The sequence below is a fragment of the Hippopotamus amphibius genome, chromosome 7 (assembly GCF_030028045.1).
Source record: "Hippopotamus amphibius kiboko isolate mHipAmp2 chromosome 7, mHipAmp2.hap2, whole genome shotgun sequence".
In the NCBI taxonomy this organism is placed as follows: Eukaryota; Metazoa; Chordata; class Mammalia; order Artiodactyla; family Hippopotamidae; genus Hippopotamus; species Hippopotamus amphibius.
In genome coordinates this window covers 77739497-77759470 of record NC_080192.1, presented here as the reverse complement: position 1 = coordinate 77759470, position 19974 = coordinate 77739497, and the positions used below count along the sequence as shown (strand labels likewise).

Sequence of the window (19974 nt, the reverse complement as noted above, 5' to 3'; positions counted from 1 at the left end):
TACTTCTGAGTGCTCCCTCTTCCCTCCCTCTCCTCCACCTGCCCCCTTCTCAAGACCCAGCTGAAAGGAACTCTCTTGCAGGAAGCAATCCTGGCTCCTTCTGCATGCCCGACCACAGGATGTCAACATTCTCTGCTTACGAGGGCCCTCTCCCTCCTCCCTCTGGTCCCCTATGCTGGCAGCTTCTCAGCAGCAGGATAGGCTGTTGCAGCCCTAGGAGTCTCCCCAGGATCTAACACACTAGCACTCAGGAGGCATTCAGAAATGCTTTTGGAGTAAAGTGAATTGTATTTCTGCTCTTTGAAGAGGACAGTATTTTTTAAATATGGGGAACACATAACTTTATCCAAAAGATAAGTGAGAGGTTTCTCATTCTCTTCTCCTTTTTATTTTTTATTGGAGTATAATTGCTTTACAATGTTGTGTTAGTTACCGCTGTACAATGAAGTGAATCAGCTGTATGTATACCTATGTCCCCTCCCTCTTGGACCTCCCTCCCACCCACACCCCATCCCACACATCTAGGTCATCACAGAGCACTGACTGAGCTCACTGTGCTATCAGCAGGCTCCCACTAGCTCTCTCTATTACGTATGGTAGTATATATATGTCAAACCTAACCTTCCAGTTCATCCCACCCTCCCTTTCCCACCATGTCCACATGTCCGTTCTCTACATCTGCATCTCTATCTCTATTCCTGCCCTGCAAAGAGGTTCACCTCGTTCTGTTCTTGAATTCACTTGTTTCCTAGACCCCAACCCTGGAGATGCACCAGTAGGTAGAATAATGTTTTGTTTTGTTTTGTTTTGTTTTTTAAGAATGGAACACTTTGATTCTAGTCAAGGGGTGCAATGAACTGCATATACCCGTGGCCGAAAGCCTTTGTCACAAGAAATACAGTTTATTTGAAGTGAGTAGTCAGATTTGAGCAAGCTGCACGTGGATCAGTGCAGGAAGAAGGAACGCAGAGAGGCAGAGTCTCCCCTGGCCCAGCGGGTCTGCTGGATAAAATCTGGGGCTCAGCTGTGCTAACTCCAGTACCTTCCCTCTAGCAGGGCAGCTTGGGCAGAGATTGGAGTCAGCTGATGAAGGTGGTTGGCTCCGGTGAAAATGGTGATACCGTCAGCCCTAGCAGGCTCACTCTAGAATCTGTAATTTCTTTATTCACTCATCCATCCTCGATTCCACTATTCTGTAGTACGTACATGGATATCCTTCTCGTATAGGTGCTGTAGAAAGAGACTCATTTTTGTATTTTGTTCTTTTGGGAGTATAAAAATTATAAATGCCCAGTGTTTCAGATTTCTTCTTTTACTTCTGTCTGAAGGAGAGAGAGCTTCTCTTTGTTTCTCTCGCCCTGCTTTGCTTTGCTGCGGCTCGTGTTCACGACTGATTGATACTGGGCTTGTAGACACCAGGGTTTAGGAAGTGTGGCCACTTCTTGGCTCTTAGGTAGGTCCTGTTCCCTGGATAGACATGAAGAAAGTACTTTGGATGTGGCTGTTCCTTCCATGTGACGTCTTCTCAACATTGTTTTGATGATCAAACTCTTATCCTAAGTTCCTTGATCTTTAAAAAGTTAACCTAGGAGTATGTACCAGCTTTGTCTTTCTCCAAGGGACATTGTAAGGCTAACAAAGGGACATATATGTGAAATGTTTTGAGTTCAGTGGAAGGGCGAAGCCTTCAGGTTCAAAGGTATTACTGTCATTTAGTTGCACACTATTATTGTATGATAGAGAATATGTTAATTTGGAAATGATAATAATATCATATTTGGACATCTTTTCCTCCTTAACCAGCATAATTGACTTTGGCCAGAGCCCTACAAAATGCTTCAATTTATAGGTTAAAAACAAATCCATGGGAAATGATCAGATATGTTTTTACTGCATTTTTCGTTGGCTGTTTTTTCTTTTTTTAAGTCTTTTAGGAGTTGATTAAAAAGCTTCATTTTCTAGGGATGTTCTGCAATAAATAATAAATAGTATCTTTGCAGTTGACTGTCTCTACTTTCATGCAAGATAAGTAAATACATTTTGTGACACATTTGAGGAGTGTGATTCTTTTTTTTTTAAATTATGTATTTATTGGCTGCTTTGGGTCTTACTTGCTGTACATGGGCTTTCTCTAGTTGCAATGAGCGGAGGCTACTCTTTGTTGTGGTGCATGGGCTCCTCATTGCTGTGGTGCATGGGCTCCTCATTGCTGTGACTTCTCTTGTTGTGGAGCACGGGCTGTAGGCCTGTGGGCTTCAGTAGTTGCAGCACGTGGGCTCAATAGTTGTGGCTCACAGGCACTAAAGTGCAGGCTCAATAGTTGTGGCATGTGTGCTTAGTTGCTCTGCAGTATGTGGAACCTTCCTGGAGCAGGGATTGAACCCGTGTCCCCTGCATTGGCAAGTGGATTCTTAACCACTGTGCCACCTAGGAAGCCCCAGAGGGGTGCAATTCTTGTAATTGTCATGGAACTAAGGACCCACCTTATAGAGAATTGAGATTTTACCCTCTGCTAGTAACAAAGAAACATAACTCAACCTAAGGCTCTTCCTGAGTGTAACGTATATATTAGCATGCTAGAAATTGGAATTCTCTGCTACAGCCATCCCCAGGGAAGCTGACCTGACTTTTAGCACTTTGGGGGGAAGGTTCCTTTGCTTGTAAAGCAAAAGGCGTGGTCCTCATTGCTGGGATGGCAGAGGAGGGCATTTAATGGTGACACGTCAAGAGAAAGGCACACTCTGGGATTGTGAGAACCTGTCCAGACATCACTCGTGATCAGCAGAACTGTGGACTCAACTGACAAGAAGATACTGTCTTTAAAAGCCAGAACACTGAGTGTTGGTAGAAGAGATCAGAGTTCAGATGCTTAGGGAGAGATGAGGGCTGGTGAGTCCATACTTTCTCTTCCAATGACATTTGCTTTATGCAGATGACACTTTAGCTTCCTGGGCCCTGACATGACACAAGGGGCTGTGGTTCTAGTTCAGGAAAAGGAGTGGGCATCCTCCTGTTAGGAAGCGCTGAATGCTCAGTGGAAGCAGCAGAGCTGCCTCCCCAAGAGGAGGAGAGAAACCTGAGGGAAGGCATCCCAGAAGCCTTGCCTCTCGTGCAGGGTTTCCTTTGACCTCCTCTGGAGAAGGGGGGTGGTTGTCATCTTCGGTCACTGGTTTCAGCGGATGGGTTGGAGGGCACAGGCATCGTGGTGGTCCCTTGAAAGGTGGCCAGTGCGTTCTGCCAGTAGCCCTTGTGGAGGTGGTCCCGAGGGTGTTCAGTCCTCCTCGTATCGGAAGCCATAGGCTGGGTGTGCCAGTGGGACCTCATTAGAGAATGTTACCCAGCGGCAGTCTGCATCTGGGAGCGCTTTTGGTTATCTTCCAGTGTAAAGGGATTGGGGAATGAGACAGGTTTACTTAAGGCTGAGTGCTTCCCCTTACCTCCATCTTCTCCATATTTGAAAGTGATCCTTACCCTGGAAATGCAGCGCATTGGATACCTGCCTCATTGATTTGGGCTTGTATCCTAATGCCTTTGTCGTAAACATCCAAGTCACGTTGCAAAATAGGTAGGGTTTCGAAATGTATCTTCATTGCTGCACTCTACATTGTTCCTGTCCTTTTCATCACATGTCCTGTTTGGACCCCCTTTGGACCCTGGTGTCTTGTGACCTTTCTAACCCTGGCTTTTGGGGAAAAACTGACAAACTCATGTGCACTAAGGCACTGAGGGCTGATCAGGTGTAAAGTGTTTTCCGTTCTTGTGGTGTCTACGTTTCTTACAGGGGTGAAGACATCTTAAACCAGAGGAATGACTCTCTAGTTGTGGAATTTCAGTCGTCAGCCAGCAGATGCAGGAGGTATTATATTGGGTATGGGGTCTTTTCAGAAGCCCGGAAATCATCCTAAATAATCACCCGCCTGCTCATGTTACATCAGGCCACTTTGTGCATCACGCCAGTCTTGTGTGTTTGGTTGGCTTGACGTGGCTGAGGACAGCAAGCATGTCTGTGGGAGTCTCTGTGCATGGAGTTGCACACAATAGGTGCTTCACACACAACTGTATGTACCGGAGAGGAGACGTAGTGCATGCGAGCAAGCTCGTTTTTCTGATTGCAAATGCTGGTTTTGGTCCAGAAATTAGCCAGTTCATAGTGAATCTGCAGTGCCTGTCTTGGCTACAGCCCACTTCATGCCCATCCACAGCATGAGTTGTGTATCCTCAGAACGGTCTCCATCTGAAATCCATGGAATGTTCGTGAAAGCTGGGGTTTTGTATTGCAGAAGTCTGCAAACAGGACAGGACAGTCGTACACTCTCCTCTCAATCTGAAGCCTGGTTTTGTGACTGAGTGTCATTCGTGCCTCCCTTATGCCCGTCACTATCGCCGTGGCCACCCCAGAGGGTCCCCAGCGACCGTGGGGTTGGAGCAGTGAGCCTCGCCGTTGGGAAGACTGGGGCCGCAGCCTCCCTTTACATGAAGGTCACTGCTTAGCCTCCCAAATCGAATAACTTTGGGTAATGCACTAAGGATGAATTAAAATGCTAATAGGCTACATGTTCTGGGTATTTTAACCTTCCCTGATCTGGAATTTAAATGAAGTGCCTCAGGTGCTCTCAAAGTCTTGCCAGCAGCATATTTAGCATCACCTCTTAGACAGTGAATTTAAAATATACCCTGGTCACGCGGGCAGAGCTAGGAAGATAAGCACTATTTATTTTATGATCATTTTATTTGTGTCCTCTACCACAGCATGACACAAATATGCTCTTTTACTCAAGATAGCAGTGTAGCTAAAAAACCCCTCAAAACCCAAACCTCACTATTTTTTAAGTTTCTTTGGACCTGCAGATTCTCTCGTTAACAACATTTAATAGCAGTACATTGGATTGGGGGCACCTGCAGCTATACCAAAGCCCTTTTGTAGATTTCCTTCATGTTTAAACCTTGTGACACTGTTTTATAACGAGGACACTGGGTGGGCTGCAGAGAGATTGCGTGGCTTTTCTGTCATTAAGTCACTGCTTATGGCAGAACCTCAGTCAGGAGGTGGCTGTCCGGGCTCCCAGCTCTAGCCTCTGTCCACTAGACTGAGCTTGAGCTCTAAGCAAAGTGATGACAAAGTCACTTAACCTAAACACTTCTGCTAGAAATGCACACAGTGCTCATTTGGCGGACATGGCAGTTCCTTACAATGGGTAGTGTTAGTTCTGTTGTCTACACTGGAGCCGGATTTCTCTGTCTGCTGAGCCGAAAAAACAAGTCTATTCCCTTCCATCACTTAACGAGTCACTTCCTTATTATTAGTTGAGTTAGCCTTTTTATTTTTTCCTTACTAGGAGGAAGGAACACTGTTTTTTCCTTAGTCCTTCCAGTTATCTGGTTTCACTTTGTAATTATATCTTGGGAGAATAGATATTAATTTTCTTGCACAAAAAGGCCGATTTCTTTGATGACACGCCATGATTCAATTTCCGTCCTCCCTCTCGTTGCCTGCACGCCTTCCTCTTAGCACATTTTTCATAGTAAGGAAGAGTGATCATGTCAAATATATCAGAAGGAAGGATGGATTCAGTAGGAGTTTGATGACTTGACTGATTAGCAGAGATCAGAAGAAGGCTCATAAGCGTGAAAACCACTGCAGTGTGGAGTTTTAACAGCTCTTTTGGGACCTAGTTAATGAAAGAATCACTACAGACACACAGCCACGCAAAAAAAAAAAAAAAAAAGAAAAAGAAAGGAAAGAAAAGAAGAAAAGAAAGGGAGGAAGAAGGGAGCAGGAGCATTCCCATACAACACTCTGGGGCTATGTCATAAGGGGGAATACGCTCATAATTTCTGTTTACACATTGTTGTAATTACCGTCTGTTTTAAGGTTGTGTTCAGTCTTCTCCTGTCAAAGTTGCTTAGATATTTCCTCTTTCACACACCAGGCAGAGAGGTGTAGTGCTGGTTGCAGCTTGTCCTGAGGATTTTTTTTGCTCCTGAAGAATGGAATTCTCAGACACCTGAGCCTACTGCTTGATTAGACTGGCTTTCATCTGATCCACGTCCCCGTTTCCATGGCCATGTGTCTGTGAACCAGACCTCTGCACTCAGGTGAATGTTACATTGAGCATTACCTTTAATTTTTTCGTATGTGGTTCTCTTTTCTTTCTCCCTGATGCAGTGTCTACGAACCAGATAGAAACGTGTTACGGAGGAAGGAGCGAGAAAGAAGAAATCAGGAAACTCAGCAGGATGATGGAGCATTTAATTCGAGTTACTCCCTCTTTAGTGAACCCTACAAGGTAGACAGTTCTCACTTGTTCATCTCCACCCCTCATTCCTCCCTCTAATCCCCTGGGACAGCAGTCTTTTTTTTTTTTTTTTTTTTTGCTTTTTGCTTTTTTTAGTATTGTTTTATTTTTTATTTATTATTTATTGGCTCTGTTGGATCTTCGTTGCTGGGTGCAGGCTTTCTCTAGTTGCTAGGAGCGGGGGCTACTCTTTGTTGCAGTGCACAGGTTTCTCATTGCAGTGGCTTCTCTTGTTGTGGAGCACGGGCTCTAGGTGCGTGGGCTTCAGTAGTTGTGGCATTCGGGCTTAGTTGCTCCCCAGCATGTGGGAATCTTCCCAAACCAGGGCTCGAACCCGTGTCCTCTGCATTGGCAGGCAGATTCCTAACCACTGCGCCACCAGGGAAGTCCTGGGACTGCAGTCTTGACTGCAGGAATTGGCTAACCAAACTTCAGATACCTCAGCCTCTATGGGTGGGGGTCTTCCCCCACAAATTTTGGTGTCTCTTTCACATGTCTTTACTGGCTTGTCTCTCAGTGAAATATAACTTTTGTTTAAGATGGTGGTCTGCATGGTGCTGTGATTTTTATCAATAGTTGACTTCATCCCTGCATTGATTTGCAAAGTCAATGCCATTTGTTATGTTTTCTAAGCTATTAGGAAACAAACACTGAAAACAGGTTGGGTTACATATTTGTCACATAGAGATCATACTAGGTGCAGGGTACTTGATAGGGCTCATAAGAAAGGGACTGTTGGATAGTTTCTCATTTATTACCAAAGGCCAGAAATATAACCTCGCTTCCAAAATGAAATTATCTTCCCAGATTTCACTGCTATCTCAGGCTGCTTGGAACTGGGAATAGTTCAGGCTGCTCTTTGTAAGCTTCTCTCTGATTTCTTTTGCCTGTCCCTCTGGGTTTCTAAGAATAATAATTCTGTAGTTAGAAATTGGAAGCAAAACAATTTGAGCCAAATCTGAATTTTCAAGGAAAGCTTGCAATGGGATGAAAAAAAGAAAAAAAAAGAAAGAAAGAAAGAAAAAGAAAAAGGAAAAAAAAGATCCAATCCCAGAAAACCTTAATGCAGACCAGTTTGTGAAGTTGCAGTAGTAAAGTTCCTGTTTTCCTTGGCTGTGGCACAATACCAAGGAGAGATGCCTCGTTCACACACTTTGAGGCCATTAGCCTCAGAGTCCAGTTCTGGTGAGATATAGAGTGTTGACAGACGTCTTCAGAGATGCTGACCATTTTGATTGAATCTCTCAGCTCTCATTCTGCATGTGGCAACCCTGACTCTTCTAGAGATAAAGGTGCCTCTCCATCACCCCCCCGTATTTCCGTTTCCTCTAACACGAGTGTGGATATTATGTTCTTCTTTCTCCAGACTAACAAGGGAGATGAGCTCTCCAACCGGCTCCAGAACACTTTAGGCAATTATGATGAAATGAAAGACTTCCTAACGGATAGATCGAATCAGAGTCATCTCGTCGGCGTTCCCAAACCTGGGGTTCCTCAGGCTCCCAAGATTGATGAACATTTTGTTGCAGATTCAAGAGCCCAGACCCAGCCCGCATCTGTCTGCAGCACCGCGTCCTCTGCCCCAACAGCGGTGCCCGGGCAGCAGAGTAAAAGGGGCACCGTGGGCTGGCAGAAGGCCGGGCTCCCGCCACCCGATGGCCAACAGAGAGCAAGTAAGCACGGACACAGGACGCTTGATTTGAACAGATCTGCTCACCCAGAGAACCATAGTAAAAACCCCAACCCCTGTGTCTCGAGCCCCTCATCCTCATCTTCCTCTTCTTCTTCTTCTTCTTCCAACTCAGCACAGCAGGGCTCTCTCAGGACCTTGCTTGGAGATGGTGTTGGCAGACAGCAGCCGCGGACCAAACAGGTGTGCAACGTCGAGGTGGGTCTTCAGACCCAGGACAGGCCACCTGCTATGGGAGCCAAGCACAGTGGCAGCAGCCACTGTGTTCAGAACTTTCCTCCGTCCCTGGCCTCAAAACCCAGCCTCGTCCAGCAGAAACCGACCGCCTATGTGCGGCCAATGGACGGCCAAGATCAGGCTCCCGATGAGTCTCCAAAGCTGAAGTCGTCCACGGAAACCAGCATGCACTGCACGTCGTACAGGGGAGTCCCAGCCACCAAGCCAGAGTCTGCCAGAGCCAAGGCCAAGCTTTCCAAGTTCAGCATCCCCAAACAAGGAGAGGTGAGTCTTTTCTCAACACCACTTACACACATCTGAGTAATTCAGAGTTGACAACCTGACAGTTGTAAATCCCATTCCCGTGTTTCTTTATTTCAGTGTGTGGCTGATGTCCTGTGGTGGGATTTGTAGCCATCAGTGTGGAAGGATGTACACGTCCATAATGATTTCTTAAAACCTCAAATTGATTATAATCAGAATATTTTTAAGTACCCACAAATGCAATTGTGGTGTGTCTGTGTTAGTTCAGGAAGGAATGCCTCCTTCCAAATAGTTCAAGGGATTTTTTTTTTTTTTTTGGTGAATAAGTCAATGTTGTCAGAGATTTTATATACTAGAGTAAAAGTATATTAAAGCTTTTACTATGTGAAGAGGTTAATTTTTATGTAAAACAGTTCAGAAATGCAACATTTTTGTCAGTTTTGAAATGTTCCAAGAAAAACTTTGCAAGGTAGGCCTCATCAGGTTTTTTAAAGTAATTGTTAAATAATTCAGTGTTGAACACGGTGATTATTCAAATGTTTCAGGTGTCCCATCCATATTATAATATTTGAGATCCAGATTCATTGATGTTAATCAAGTAAGAATTCTCCTGGTCCTGTAAAAAAAGATCTTAGGTGATACAAAGAGAGCAAAATCTTTTAGTTCAGAATCTTCTGGTTTGCATTTAGAGTTTATTCTAAAGTGTTTTTTTCATTGCATTACAAAATATATAGGATGGATGTATGGAATATTAGACTTCAAACAAGTAAATCACAATCACAGAGGTAGCAAAGAAGCTGCAGCTAGTCACTTGAACAGTCACTCTGGATGGAAAAGCACATCTCATGTTGTATTCCAAATTGATGACAGTTGCCAAGGGCACATGAAGAAGAAATATGCACATTTTGTTTGTTTTGCTGTGATATGGTATACTGACTAAAATACAATGTGAGCTCAGAACATTGTACTTAGAACTGTTCAGTTTTTTTTTTTTTGACATATTCTTTTCTCAAGGTGGAATAACAGTGTGGCCAGAATATTCTTTGTATCTTAATTTGATCTAGTAACCGAATGAAACAAATGATTTGACATTTCTCATTGCCTGTCCAGCATAGGGTTGAGCTTTACCCATTTCTGAGCTCTCGTCTCAGAAAGCACCCAGCGCCCATTGAGAGATCAATGTATTCCCCTTAGAGAAGACACATTTATTACTCTGAGACGTTTACACAGGTTCTCATGAGGAAATTAAGTAACACGTATACCAGTAACTTCTTTTGGTTATTCATTTATGATGGATCCCAAAAAAGTGTTCATTAGGAATTAATGGAAGCAAAACATAAATTCTGCAAGCATTTCCATTTTTAAAAGTTTGTTGGGGGGCTTCCTAGGTGGTGCAGTGGTCAAGAATCTGCCTGCCAATGCGGAGGACGTGGGTTTGATCCCCTGCTCCAGGAAGATCCCACATGCCACAGAGCAACTAAGCCTGTGTGCAAAAAAAATAATAATACAAAATAAAAAATAAAGTTTATAGGAAACACACGTAGGTACTTGCTGGCAAAACTGAATTCATCAAGCTCTTTGATTTTTTTTGTTGTCATCAAATGGCCTGTACCCCGACCAATAAAGCATGGCTCCTCCTTGGGCAGAAGTGACAGTAACCACCAGGAATCCTTTTATAATGTTCGTCCCCAGTGATTCCTTGTTAAAATGATTTTTATGCACCAAAGAAACTCCAAATTTTTTAGGTAACAATTTATTTACTTGGGAACCTGATGAGTTGATAAAGCTTTGGTGGAAAGCCCATTTTTTTTTGACAACAGAGCAGCCTCATGGATAACTCTACAGTTTCTTTAGGTGTTTGGGTATGTTCTTGATCACGTGGCCACTTCCAGGACTCCCAGTTGGGAATGACACCCTGTACTGGTGTTGGCTAATCTCAGAGAGAGAGAGAGACGCCTGAGATAGAGAGTCATACCGAGAGAAACTAGAGCTTTTATACAGGAAGTATTGCATTTCCCGCATGTGTAATGACATTGAACTTTCCTATCATTCTGTCAATATGAGGTACATTTCAAAGAGGCCAATCATGCATTGATAGAAAAGAGGTAAGAAGCGTTGTTCATAGAACAAAGTTAAAATTGGTGGTTTTGTGTGTGTGTGACGGGGGCAGTATACAGTCCTTATTTTAGCAAAAAAGCTTTGTATATTATGGACATTAGGATAACCTGAATGATGTAACTTGTGTATTCAATTAATCCACTATTAAAATAACAACATAACTCTTTCCCAGTGGGCAGCAGCGTGGTACCTGTAAGTTTGAAAGTTAAGCTTCCTGTCTTTCATACTCAAAAGGTTTGTTAGTTGGTTGGTTTCTTTCTAATACCCCAGGAGATTAAGAAATACCCTTTAGCAGATGTCATTCAGTATTTATAGGACATTTCTATAAAGCCATGATCATAATAGAAATGGAAGAATTTTATTAACTAATTGGATTTGAGGGAGTATTTGCTTTTATTTTTTGGAGGGTATAAAACCGTGTGACAGATGGTTTAAAAAATGTTAATGCCTGTATATTTTTTACACAGACACCACCTCTACGAAAATGTCCTTTCATTAGTATGGACATTGATTTCCCCTGAGAGAGGGAATGTGTTTTTGTAGGAGAATTGGCAGGGGAGTTGACCTGATGGGAACTTGCATTACTTGACTACACTTTTTCAAGATGTTAGCTGGAGAGCAAGACTTAAGACAGTGAGAAGAATTTGGGGGCTAAAAGGAAGTGTTGGGTAAAAATGACCTGAAGACAAGGGAAGTGAAAATATAGCTGTATGCAAGTGGATGTATTTGTATTCCAACGAAACTTGATTTACAAAAACAATGGTGGCCCAGATTCGGCTGGAGAGTAGTGGTTGGCTGGCCCCTGAAACAGAGGGCCAGAATGGAAAACTGGAATTGGGAGACAGTTGTTTTATCTTGGTTAGTCTTTGTGTTGTCTGGAGTATGCCCAAGTTTTTGCATGCTTTCATTACTTGTTTTTATCCTAAAATATACTTTGTAGAACCTCATTCCATTTATTGGAATAAAATCTTAACAGCTAGTGTGTGTGTGTGTATTTTATATAGCTGTATCGCACTGGGTAGGGGCATTCCTTACAAGAAAATCAAATTGATGATGAGGTATCATGTGGTGTGAGAAATTAAAAGAAGAAAATCTAAGATATGATCTCTGCCTCCAAGAAATTTACATGAATTGAATAAATTCACTTTGCTTTTAATTCGCTTTTAATTTGCAGTTTCTCTCACAGTCCAAACAAAATTTAAAATTGGGTTTCTAGGCCTAGGAAAATTCCCTTACCTTCATAATCCTTGTAGTAGAAAAAGATTCTTTGTTATTTTTAAAAACTAGCAATTTGTGAATCTCTCTTGTCTGGCTTTACAGTTGGTAAATTCTTCATTCTTTCCGACACGCGCACACGCACCCTGTCTGCTGCCGTGGCGAATTATTTGTTATTCTTTCGTCTTCAATAATAGGTAATTAGTGTAGAGAAATTCAGTGCAATTTGATGTGGAAGTGAAAGACCTCAAGGGAATTCCTTAACTGATACACCTGCCTCTTGGCTGGCTTTTCCCAGCTCGGTTTTGTATTTAATGAAAAACATATTTTTGTTGTTATAGCTGAGTCTCTCATTTCTGATGCCACCCCTCATTAAGTGAGCCTTCCCTGGGGTGCCACTTGGAAGGGTGTCTCCTGTTAGATGGGAGACAGGGGCCTTAAGGAATGGCTGAAGCAGGCATTCTAGGACATTCTAGGGAGGGCACACTGAATCTTATTTCTGGTTAAAGTGAATTATTTTTTGTCTGACACACACACAATTAATATTTTGCCCTTAGTGTATATTCACTGTTAACCTAGGAGGGCAGATATAGCTTGTGAGACCTAACATTTATACTGCCTTGGGGGTCCTCTTTAGGAAATAAAGAACAGGGAAATATTTTACACTTGAAATATTTACAAAAACATATATAAACACATGTTAGGGCCCCTCTGGGAGCTTGAGGAACCTTGGCTCCAAAGCTCCTGGTGGTTATGTATCATTTGTTTCACAGTGCCTGTCTTTCGCCCATGGACTAATAAGAAGTTGTTATTTGAAATAAGAGAAGAAATTATCTAAAATGATAATTTTAGATTGGAAAAGGGTGCTTTATATTAGTCTCAAAGTTGGTAGAAATAAAACAATACATATGTATATGCTAGGTGCTGTACATAGGCAAGGCAAAAATAGGGCAATGCTATAAAAAAAAAAAGCCTAATATGCAGTGCTGTGGAGACAAAATATGGGTCTCAGGCTATGAAATCAGTTTGTTTGGCATGTTACAGCTTCAGTGGTGGCATTCTAAAACATGCACGTTTTAGTTTCTGTTTGCTATTAATTTAATAAATGGCAGTGACTTACATTGCTCTTGCAGAGCGGGCTGAATAGCTGTGAAAAGAATGCATTTGCAAAGCCAAGGAAGGAAGGAAATCAGTGACTGCCACCCCTCCCAGTAGCTTAGTCAGTGAGGGGAAAGAGGCACCTACCTTTGAATATCAATTAATAGACTCTATGTTAGGAGTTTTCCGAGTGGTTGATAATTCATCCACAGACCATTTTTGGTTGATCAGATTTCTATTTGTTAAAAGAAGTCATTAAATCGTTTAAGATGTATTGATTAGTCATAGCATTTTCATGACGGGCGTTTTAAAGTCACCATTTATACCATGAATAAGAACAGAAAGATGAAGCACCATGATTTCATAAAATAGCTTCCTAGAAAAGCAATTAACTGATTTTTTTTTAAAGTTCACAGAAGATAAATGAGGTAGGCTTCCTATGTCCTGTCACTCTTGGTTACCTTTGTGTGAAAATGGATTTCTTCCAAATGGAAGTCAGCAGCAGCCTGTCGGGGGAGGAAGGCGTCTGCAAAGCAATGTGTACATTACATATTCATGCCAGTCTAAATTTCTTAATTATATTTGAGCTGTTTAATGTTTTCAAATCCAAGGATGCTGTCTGATTGCTCCTTGATGGAATGAGGGTGTGTGGCCCGCCTGGAGTCCCTGTCTGTTCTGGTTTCGTTCTCCCCGTCCCCATGGTCTCCATCCTCCTTCACAGTGTGGCTTAGCAACAGCATCGATGGTTACGCTCTGTGCAACTTCCTCTCCACAAAATGTGCATCCTTCATTCACTGAGCCAGGATGCAGAGAACTGGTACCGCGTGAACTTAGAAGTGAAGACTCACAACTTTGATCTCGGATACGGGACAAAAGTACTTGTTTTCCATCTTCTAGATGGGCCGTCCTGAAGGTCATAGCAAAGGCTGGCAAGTGGAAATGTTTCTGTAGTTTTGGGTACTATTGGATGCAGCCAGCGTGGGGGGCCCTAAAAGGTAAAGCACTCAGTCACTTAAAAGTAACTTCAGTTGCTATAATCTTTTACTGAAAACGATGAAGAAACCATATTAAAATGTGTCTTGTGAGAAGGTGCAGCTATCTTTTTTCCGCCCCCTTTCTCCTCTGGCTCCTTTAGATTCATGTTATAAAGTCGTGTCTTCCAGCTGTGAGAAGGGAAACTGCTTCTGGCAGTGGAGCCGTTGCAGGCAGGACCAGCATGAAGGTGGTTGGCACCGCCACTTTATTTTCCCTGTGTATTTTCTCACTTCTCTTAAAGCTTCCTGTCCCAGAAAGCATCTGGACAGATGACAGGGCTGTTTTCCCTTAAACTGCAATCTTGTGGGTGTTACTCCAGACTTGGGGCTGAGAGCCCGAGGCCTGTGAGTTTGGAGCCACTTGAAAAGATGATGTGTGGTCCAGCATCTCCCCTACCCTGGAGAAAGGGTCACGGCACAGTCCAGCGAGGAAAGCCTCTTTTGCATTTCATCCTTTCTTGGTCAGAAGGCACGTGGGGGCTGGCGTGGGGCTCAGTGGGATGGCCACAGCTCTTCAACGCCCGCAAGGACTAGGTTCCCATCCTGGTTCTGCTACTTGTTAGCCGTGTGGCCAGGAGCCAGGGGTTGAACTTTGCCTCCGTTTCCTTCCTTGTACGCTGGAGAGAATGATAATATCTGCTCAACAGTTATTGGAGGGAGGAGCAGATGAGATAACGTATGTAATGTGCTTAGCACAGTGATATCACGGTAAGCATTTGAAAAATACTGGCTGCTGGCTATGTTATCCTTATTTGAAATGCCCTGAAACAACAAGAGCAAACAAAATATAAAAATGAGGGTATTGTTAGAAGTGGTTTTGCACACGTGTGTGTGTGTATATGTGTGTGTGTATGTGTGAGTTAGAGACAGAGGCCCTAAGACAAGAGGTGGGAGGAGAATGAAAAATGAAATTTCTGCAAGTTCTTTTGTGTTTATTTGCTAAAAGTAACTGTAGTCTTGAAGACTGAGATTATCCTGGATTAATAGAGCAAAGCCTGAGTGACACGATTCTCCCTTATTTAACGGTTAGCCCCATCCTGAGATTTTATTGCCAAGTCTGGGGTGGAATTTCTCATTCTAGTGTATTTGGCTTTTCTGAGCTATAATTATCTGCCATGGACCACATCATACTTGAGCTTTATTTCTAGGTAAATGAAATGCAAAATCAACAAGACTGGGGCTGAGAAAAAAATACTAAAATTTTCAGGTAGCAAGTATCTAGCATGACTCAATGAAATAGATCTCTTTGAAGGCACAGAGTATCAAATAGCATGTGTAATTGGGCCGAGTGACAGCATCCCTTACCCTCGTGAGGAAGCTGCGTCAGTGATACCTCTGTAGTAAATGTGAGTGGCGTGTCCTGCTGTGTACACGCTCCATCCGGGGCTGCACTGGGGACCAGTGTCCCGCCAAACAGCCCTGATTGTGGCAGTTTTGTTTTCTATTTTGACCCAAAATTAGGCTACAGGACCAGCAGACACTTTCACAGACTGGTTGGCTTAGTACAGCAGAAATGAATTCTCTCACAGTTCTGAAGGCTGGAAGCCCGAAATCAAGGTGTCAGCAGACTTGGTTTCCTTTGAGGGTCATGAGGGAAGATCAATTCCTGGCCTCTTTCCTTGGCTTGTAGATGATCATCTTCTCCTTGTGTTTTCCCCATGTCTTCCCTCTACCCGTGTCTGTCCCATTTTCCCCTTTTGGTAAGGTCATCGGTTGTATTGGATTAGAGCCCACCCTGAGGACCTCCTTTTAACTGGATTACCTTTGTAAAAAGCCTATTTCCATCTAAAATTTTAAACTGCAAGGATCACAAGTCAGTGCAGCGGTGCCCATTGATAGCATTTTTATGACTCTGGTAAGTTAATAATGCGCTTAGAACAGTAGTGGGCACATAGTAAACACTCAGAACATCCACACTGGTCATAACAACTATAATGATTATTATACTTCTTTAGAGTAGCTCTGGCCACTTCACATTTTCCTTCTGATATACTCAGCCCTAGATGGTTTGAGAGCTCAGAATCCGGGAATTGAGGTGAGGTGGGTGAAATTCACTAGAATTTGAGTGCCTTGCTAGAGCAGGGATTTCTGTTTTGTTTTAACTGCTTTGCTTACGGAAGCATCCCGGACTGTGCCAGGCACATAGTCTGTGCTCAGTTAGATTTCTGTTGAATCAGTTGATTAATTTAATGACGCGGGTGAAGGAAGTCACTCCCTTCCAACCACTGACCTCCTCTCGTTGGGACCTTAGTAATTTCTGCCCAACCTTTTATGGGAAGAGAGGAGGCTGAGACTTCCAACAAGTAATTTATAGCCGCTGTTGCGAAGGGAAATGGGGACCATACTTACTGATGTATGTAAACACAGCCCAAGTGAAATAAACCGCAGAGCTATATGCTGGCCTCAGAAACAAAAGCCAAAGCAGGCCAGGCCTCTGCTGTGAGGGATGCTGGGTGCTCAGCCTCTTTCTCCCTGTTTTCCTTTGTTTGGTTTCCATGAGCAGAAACCCTGGCTGGGGGGTAGTGCGTGTGGTGGGCCGTGTATGCGATGCTTCTGGATTCTGGCCGCGTGATGTGAGTGTGGCAAAAAGACCGAACAATCAGGGTGATGAGGGTGATGGGGGCTGTAGGGGAGAGCCCGTATCTTCAAACTTTCTGACACGTGAATTAGGTTTTCACGGACTTGAAAGAGCCTAGAATATGTGGGGTTCTTAGAGGCCCCCTTGATTCCAGTGGGTGCTGATTCCCAGAATATCCCACAGTCCTTCCCCTCTGCCCGTCATTCTGTGCTTCGTGGGTCCTGTTTCTTCCACGATCCCTATTCCGGTTACTTGTGATGATGCACTGGTTCATAATTTACACAAATGTAATCCACATAGTTATCCAGAGCTCTCTTTATTTGTCGTCTTCCAGACACATCCTTCGGAAATATTGTGGTTACGTAGCATTCGGGGCCCTTGGTCTGCACAGTAAATGATTGACCAGTTTAAGTCTGTGACAGAAGGGTGGAAGACAGAGACGTGTATACATTCAGCGACTTCCCAGCCCCGCCCCTCCCCTTTAATTCTCAGATGTCTTTGAAAATCTCACAAAGAGAGTGTTGGTGATGGAAGGTCTCCTCCAAAGCCCTGTGGCATGTCTGACTCCTCTCTATGACAGCCCTATGGAGGCTCATCCTGTCTGTGTCCAAACCCCACAGCCACGAGGCAGCTCACAGCCTCTGGGCAGCCTCCCTATCTTCAGATGCTCTCATCTTTCCTATGTCGACCTGCAAATTGATGTCTCTGTAACTTAGGCTTCTTAGCTTTAATTGTGCCCACTGGGATTTCAGATGGCTGTCTACTTTGGTTCTGTTTGTTTTTTACTATTAACTCTTGTAGGTTAAGTCCTCACCGTGTCCCTTTAGACAGTACCCCACGCAGGGTCATGTCACCCTTTCCTGATAGATATTCAAGTACATTGAAGTGTGAATTTTCAGAGTAGCCTTCCTTGCTCCATCGTAGCCCATCTAAATCGCTCCTTTTTAACCTTTTGTAAGTGGTAATAAGTATTAGGGAAAAAGGAAAAAGCAGAGCAGAGTATAGGGGGCCAGGGGTGCACATGGGGTCGGAGGGTAGGGGTTGGGTTGCAGTGTTAGAAAGTTTGGTTAGGGTAATCCTCACTGAGCGAAGGAAATTTGGGCAAGAAGAAAGTGAAGAGGTTCACCAGGAAGACAGCTGGAGAGAGTGTCAGGTAGTGTAGAGTGGGTATTTAGAGCCAAGGCCCAGGTGGGGACAGGCCCCTCTCCTTGGAACAGCAGCAGGGCGAGCGCGGGGGCAGTATGCACGGCGAGGACGGGGACAGCAGGGGAAGCTCACCGTCTGAGCCCTTTCGGCTGCAGTGAGGACTTGGGCTTTATTGTGAATGAGAATGGGGCGCCGTTGGCAGGTTTTGAGCGCAGGTGTTGTGATCTGACTTAGGTGTTACAAGGATCAGTCTGGCCGTCGTATTAAGAGCTGACTATAACTGGGCAGGGTTAGAAGCAGGAGCTGTCGGCAGATTACTGCTCTGATCTAGGGGAGAGGTGATAGTGGTTAGGACCAAGGTGGTAACAAAGATGACAGCAAGGTTGGATTCTGCACCTACATTGAAGGAGAGCCGGTAAGGTTTTCTCACAGCTCGGATGACAGATGGAGAGGAACCGAGGTCAGATTTTGACCTGAGCAGTTGAAAGGAAGTTGCTGTCAGCTGAGAGGGGAAAAGCCATATGGGAAGCAGGGTTTGAAGGGAAGAGCAGAAGTTTATCGGGCTTACTGAGTTTGAGGTGTCTGTTAGATGTCCAAGTGGAGGTGATAAGTTGGCACACAAATAGGAGCCACAGTCTGGTTGATAGAGGAGGAAATCTATATCTGGGCTAGAGGTGGAGATTTGGGAGTTTCCCACATACACGTGGTATCTAATGTCTTGAGGCTGAAGTCTCCCAGGAAGTGAGTGTGGCTAAAGAAGGGGGCTGAACCCTGGGTGCAGTCCTACATCAAGAGGCTAATGGACAGAAGGAACCTGCAAAGGGGAGGAGAAGAAGGGATCAGTAGGTAGGAAGAAAGCAGAGTGAGATGTCCAGAAGCCACAAGGAAAAATGATGTCATGACGGGAAGGGAATGATGACCGGTATCAATTCTGCTGATTTTGGATTTAGTAACATGGAGGAAAGGTTTTGGGGCCAATGCCTGCTTGGGTTGAAGAATCAAGCAGAGGAATTAGAGACATTACATGTAGACGATTCTTTCCAGAAGTCTCACTGCAAAGGTCGGCAAAGATTTTGCAAGTAGTATGTCTTCACTGTAAAAATTTGGATGACATTAAGAACATAAAGGAGAAATAAAATCACTTGTAATCCTACAATCCGGAAATAATCACAGTTGATGTTTTGGTATAGATCCTTCTGGTCTTTTCCTATACTTCCAGCTTCCTTATGGAATTGGGATGAATCTATTCTATATGGTCATTATCCCATTCATTTTTCTTACATACCATAACCATGTGATTGAACAGCCTTTACCAACATTCAAAGTTTGTTTTTTGCATCTTATTTAGTTGGGAGACGTCAATGGTTTTATCCTATGAAGAGAGGTACCATAATTTATTTGCATAATTCTTTTGTTGGGCATTTAAGCTGTTTTCAGTTTTTTTTCCACTATTGTAAATTATTCTGCAATGAATGGCCTTATTAATAAGTGTTGTGTTCACATACTATTTCCCAAGAAAAAATTCTTAGACATCTAACTTGTAACTCCAAAATGGACAAAAGCTTGTCATATGCTCTTTTGTGAATTTTCTGCTCTTTCTACTCATTTTCCTGTTGAAGTATTGCATTGGCCGAAAAGTTCATTTGGGTTTTTCTGGGAAGATATTTGTATTTTTTCTTACTGAGAAAGAGTTCTTTAAAGTTGACCTTTCCTAAATATATTTTAGGCAGTTTTTACAGTCTTTTGAGTAGCTTTGTTTATAGTAGAGAAAATAATTTTTGTATCTTTCTTCCTGTGATGTCTTCCTTTGTAATTATAGTTTCAGCAGCTATTTCCATAGATATATTGAAGTGTTAAATCTAACGTATGAAACCATAAAAGAACTAGATAAAAAGTTATCTATCTGGAATTTATTTTGCTATAAGATAATCCTTTACTTATTTTTTCTAATAGTCAAATTCCAGTGTAACTGATTAATTAGTATATCTTTTCTTTATAATTCAGTAAGAAAAGAGGCAAATAGTCCATCTTTATGGAATTGTGATGTAGCTGTAGGTAGGGATCATTTGATGCAATTTCTTATGAAACTGGAAATCTTAAATCAACATGCTTCAGTCTTTCTTCAAGTCCTACCACTTTGACAGTCTGCTTCAACCATCAAAGAACTTCCTTTCTTCTGAATTCATACCATGTTCACATGAGCTATGTTACCATATATTGTTATTTACTTCTCTTTGTGTCCATCTGATCTCACAAATACCTTGTAAGTACCTTGAGGTCAGGGTTCCCTTCTCGTTTATCTTTGCCTCAACATTTAGA

General features: G+C 43.2%; 1 protein-coding gene across 2 annotated transcripts in view; it reads left to right on the top strand.

Annotated features, from left to right (window-relative positions):
• Positions 1 to 19974, top strand: part of AFF3 (ALF transcription elongation factor 3) — a 556683-nt gene that overhangs the window by 123221 nt on the left and 413488 nt on the right. For both annotated transcript variants that reach the window (XM_057741064.1, XM_057741063.1), the window contains 3 exons: positions 6167 to 6287; positions 7663 to 7969; positions 8102 to 8487. In XM_057741064.1, coding sequence (XP_057597047.1) covers positions 7723 to 7969; positions 8102 to 8487 — 633 coding nt within the window. In that variant the 5' untranslated portion in view covers positions 6167 to 6287; positions 7663 to 7722. The remainder of the gene's footprint in view (positions 1 to 6166; positions 6288 to 7662; positions 7970 to 8101; positions 8488 to 19974) is intronic.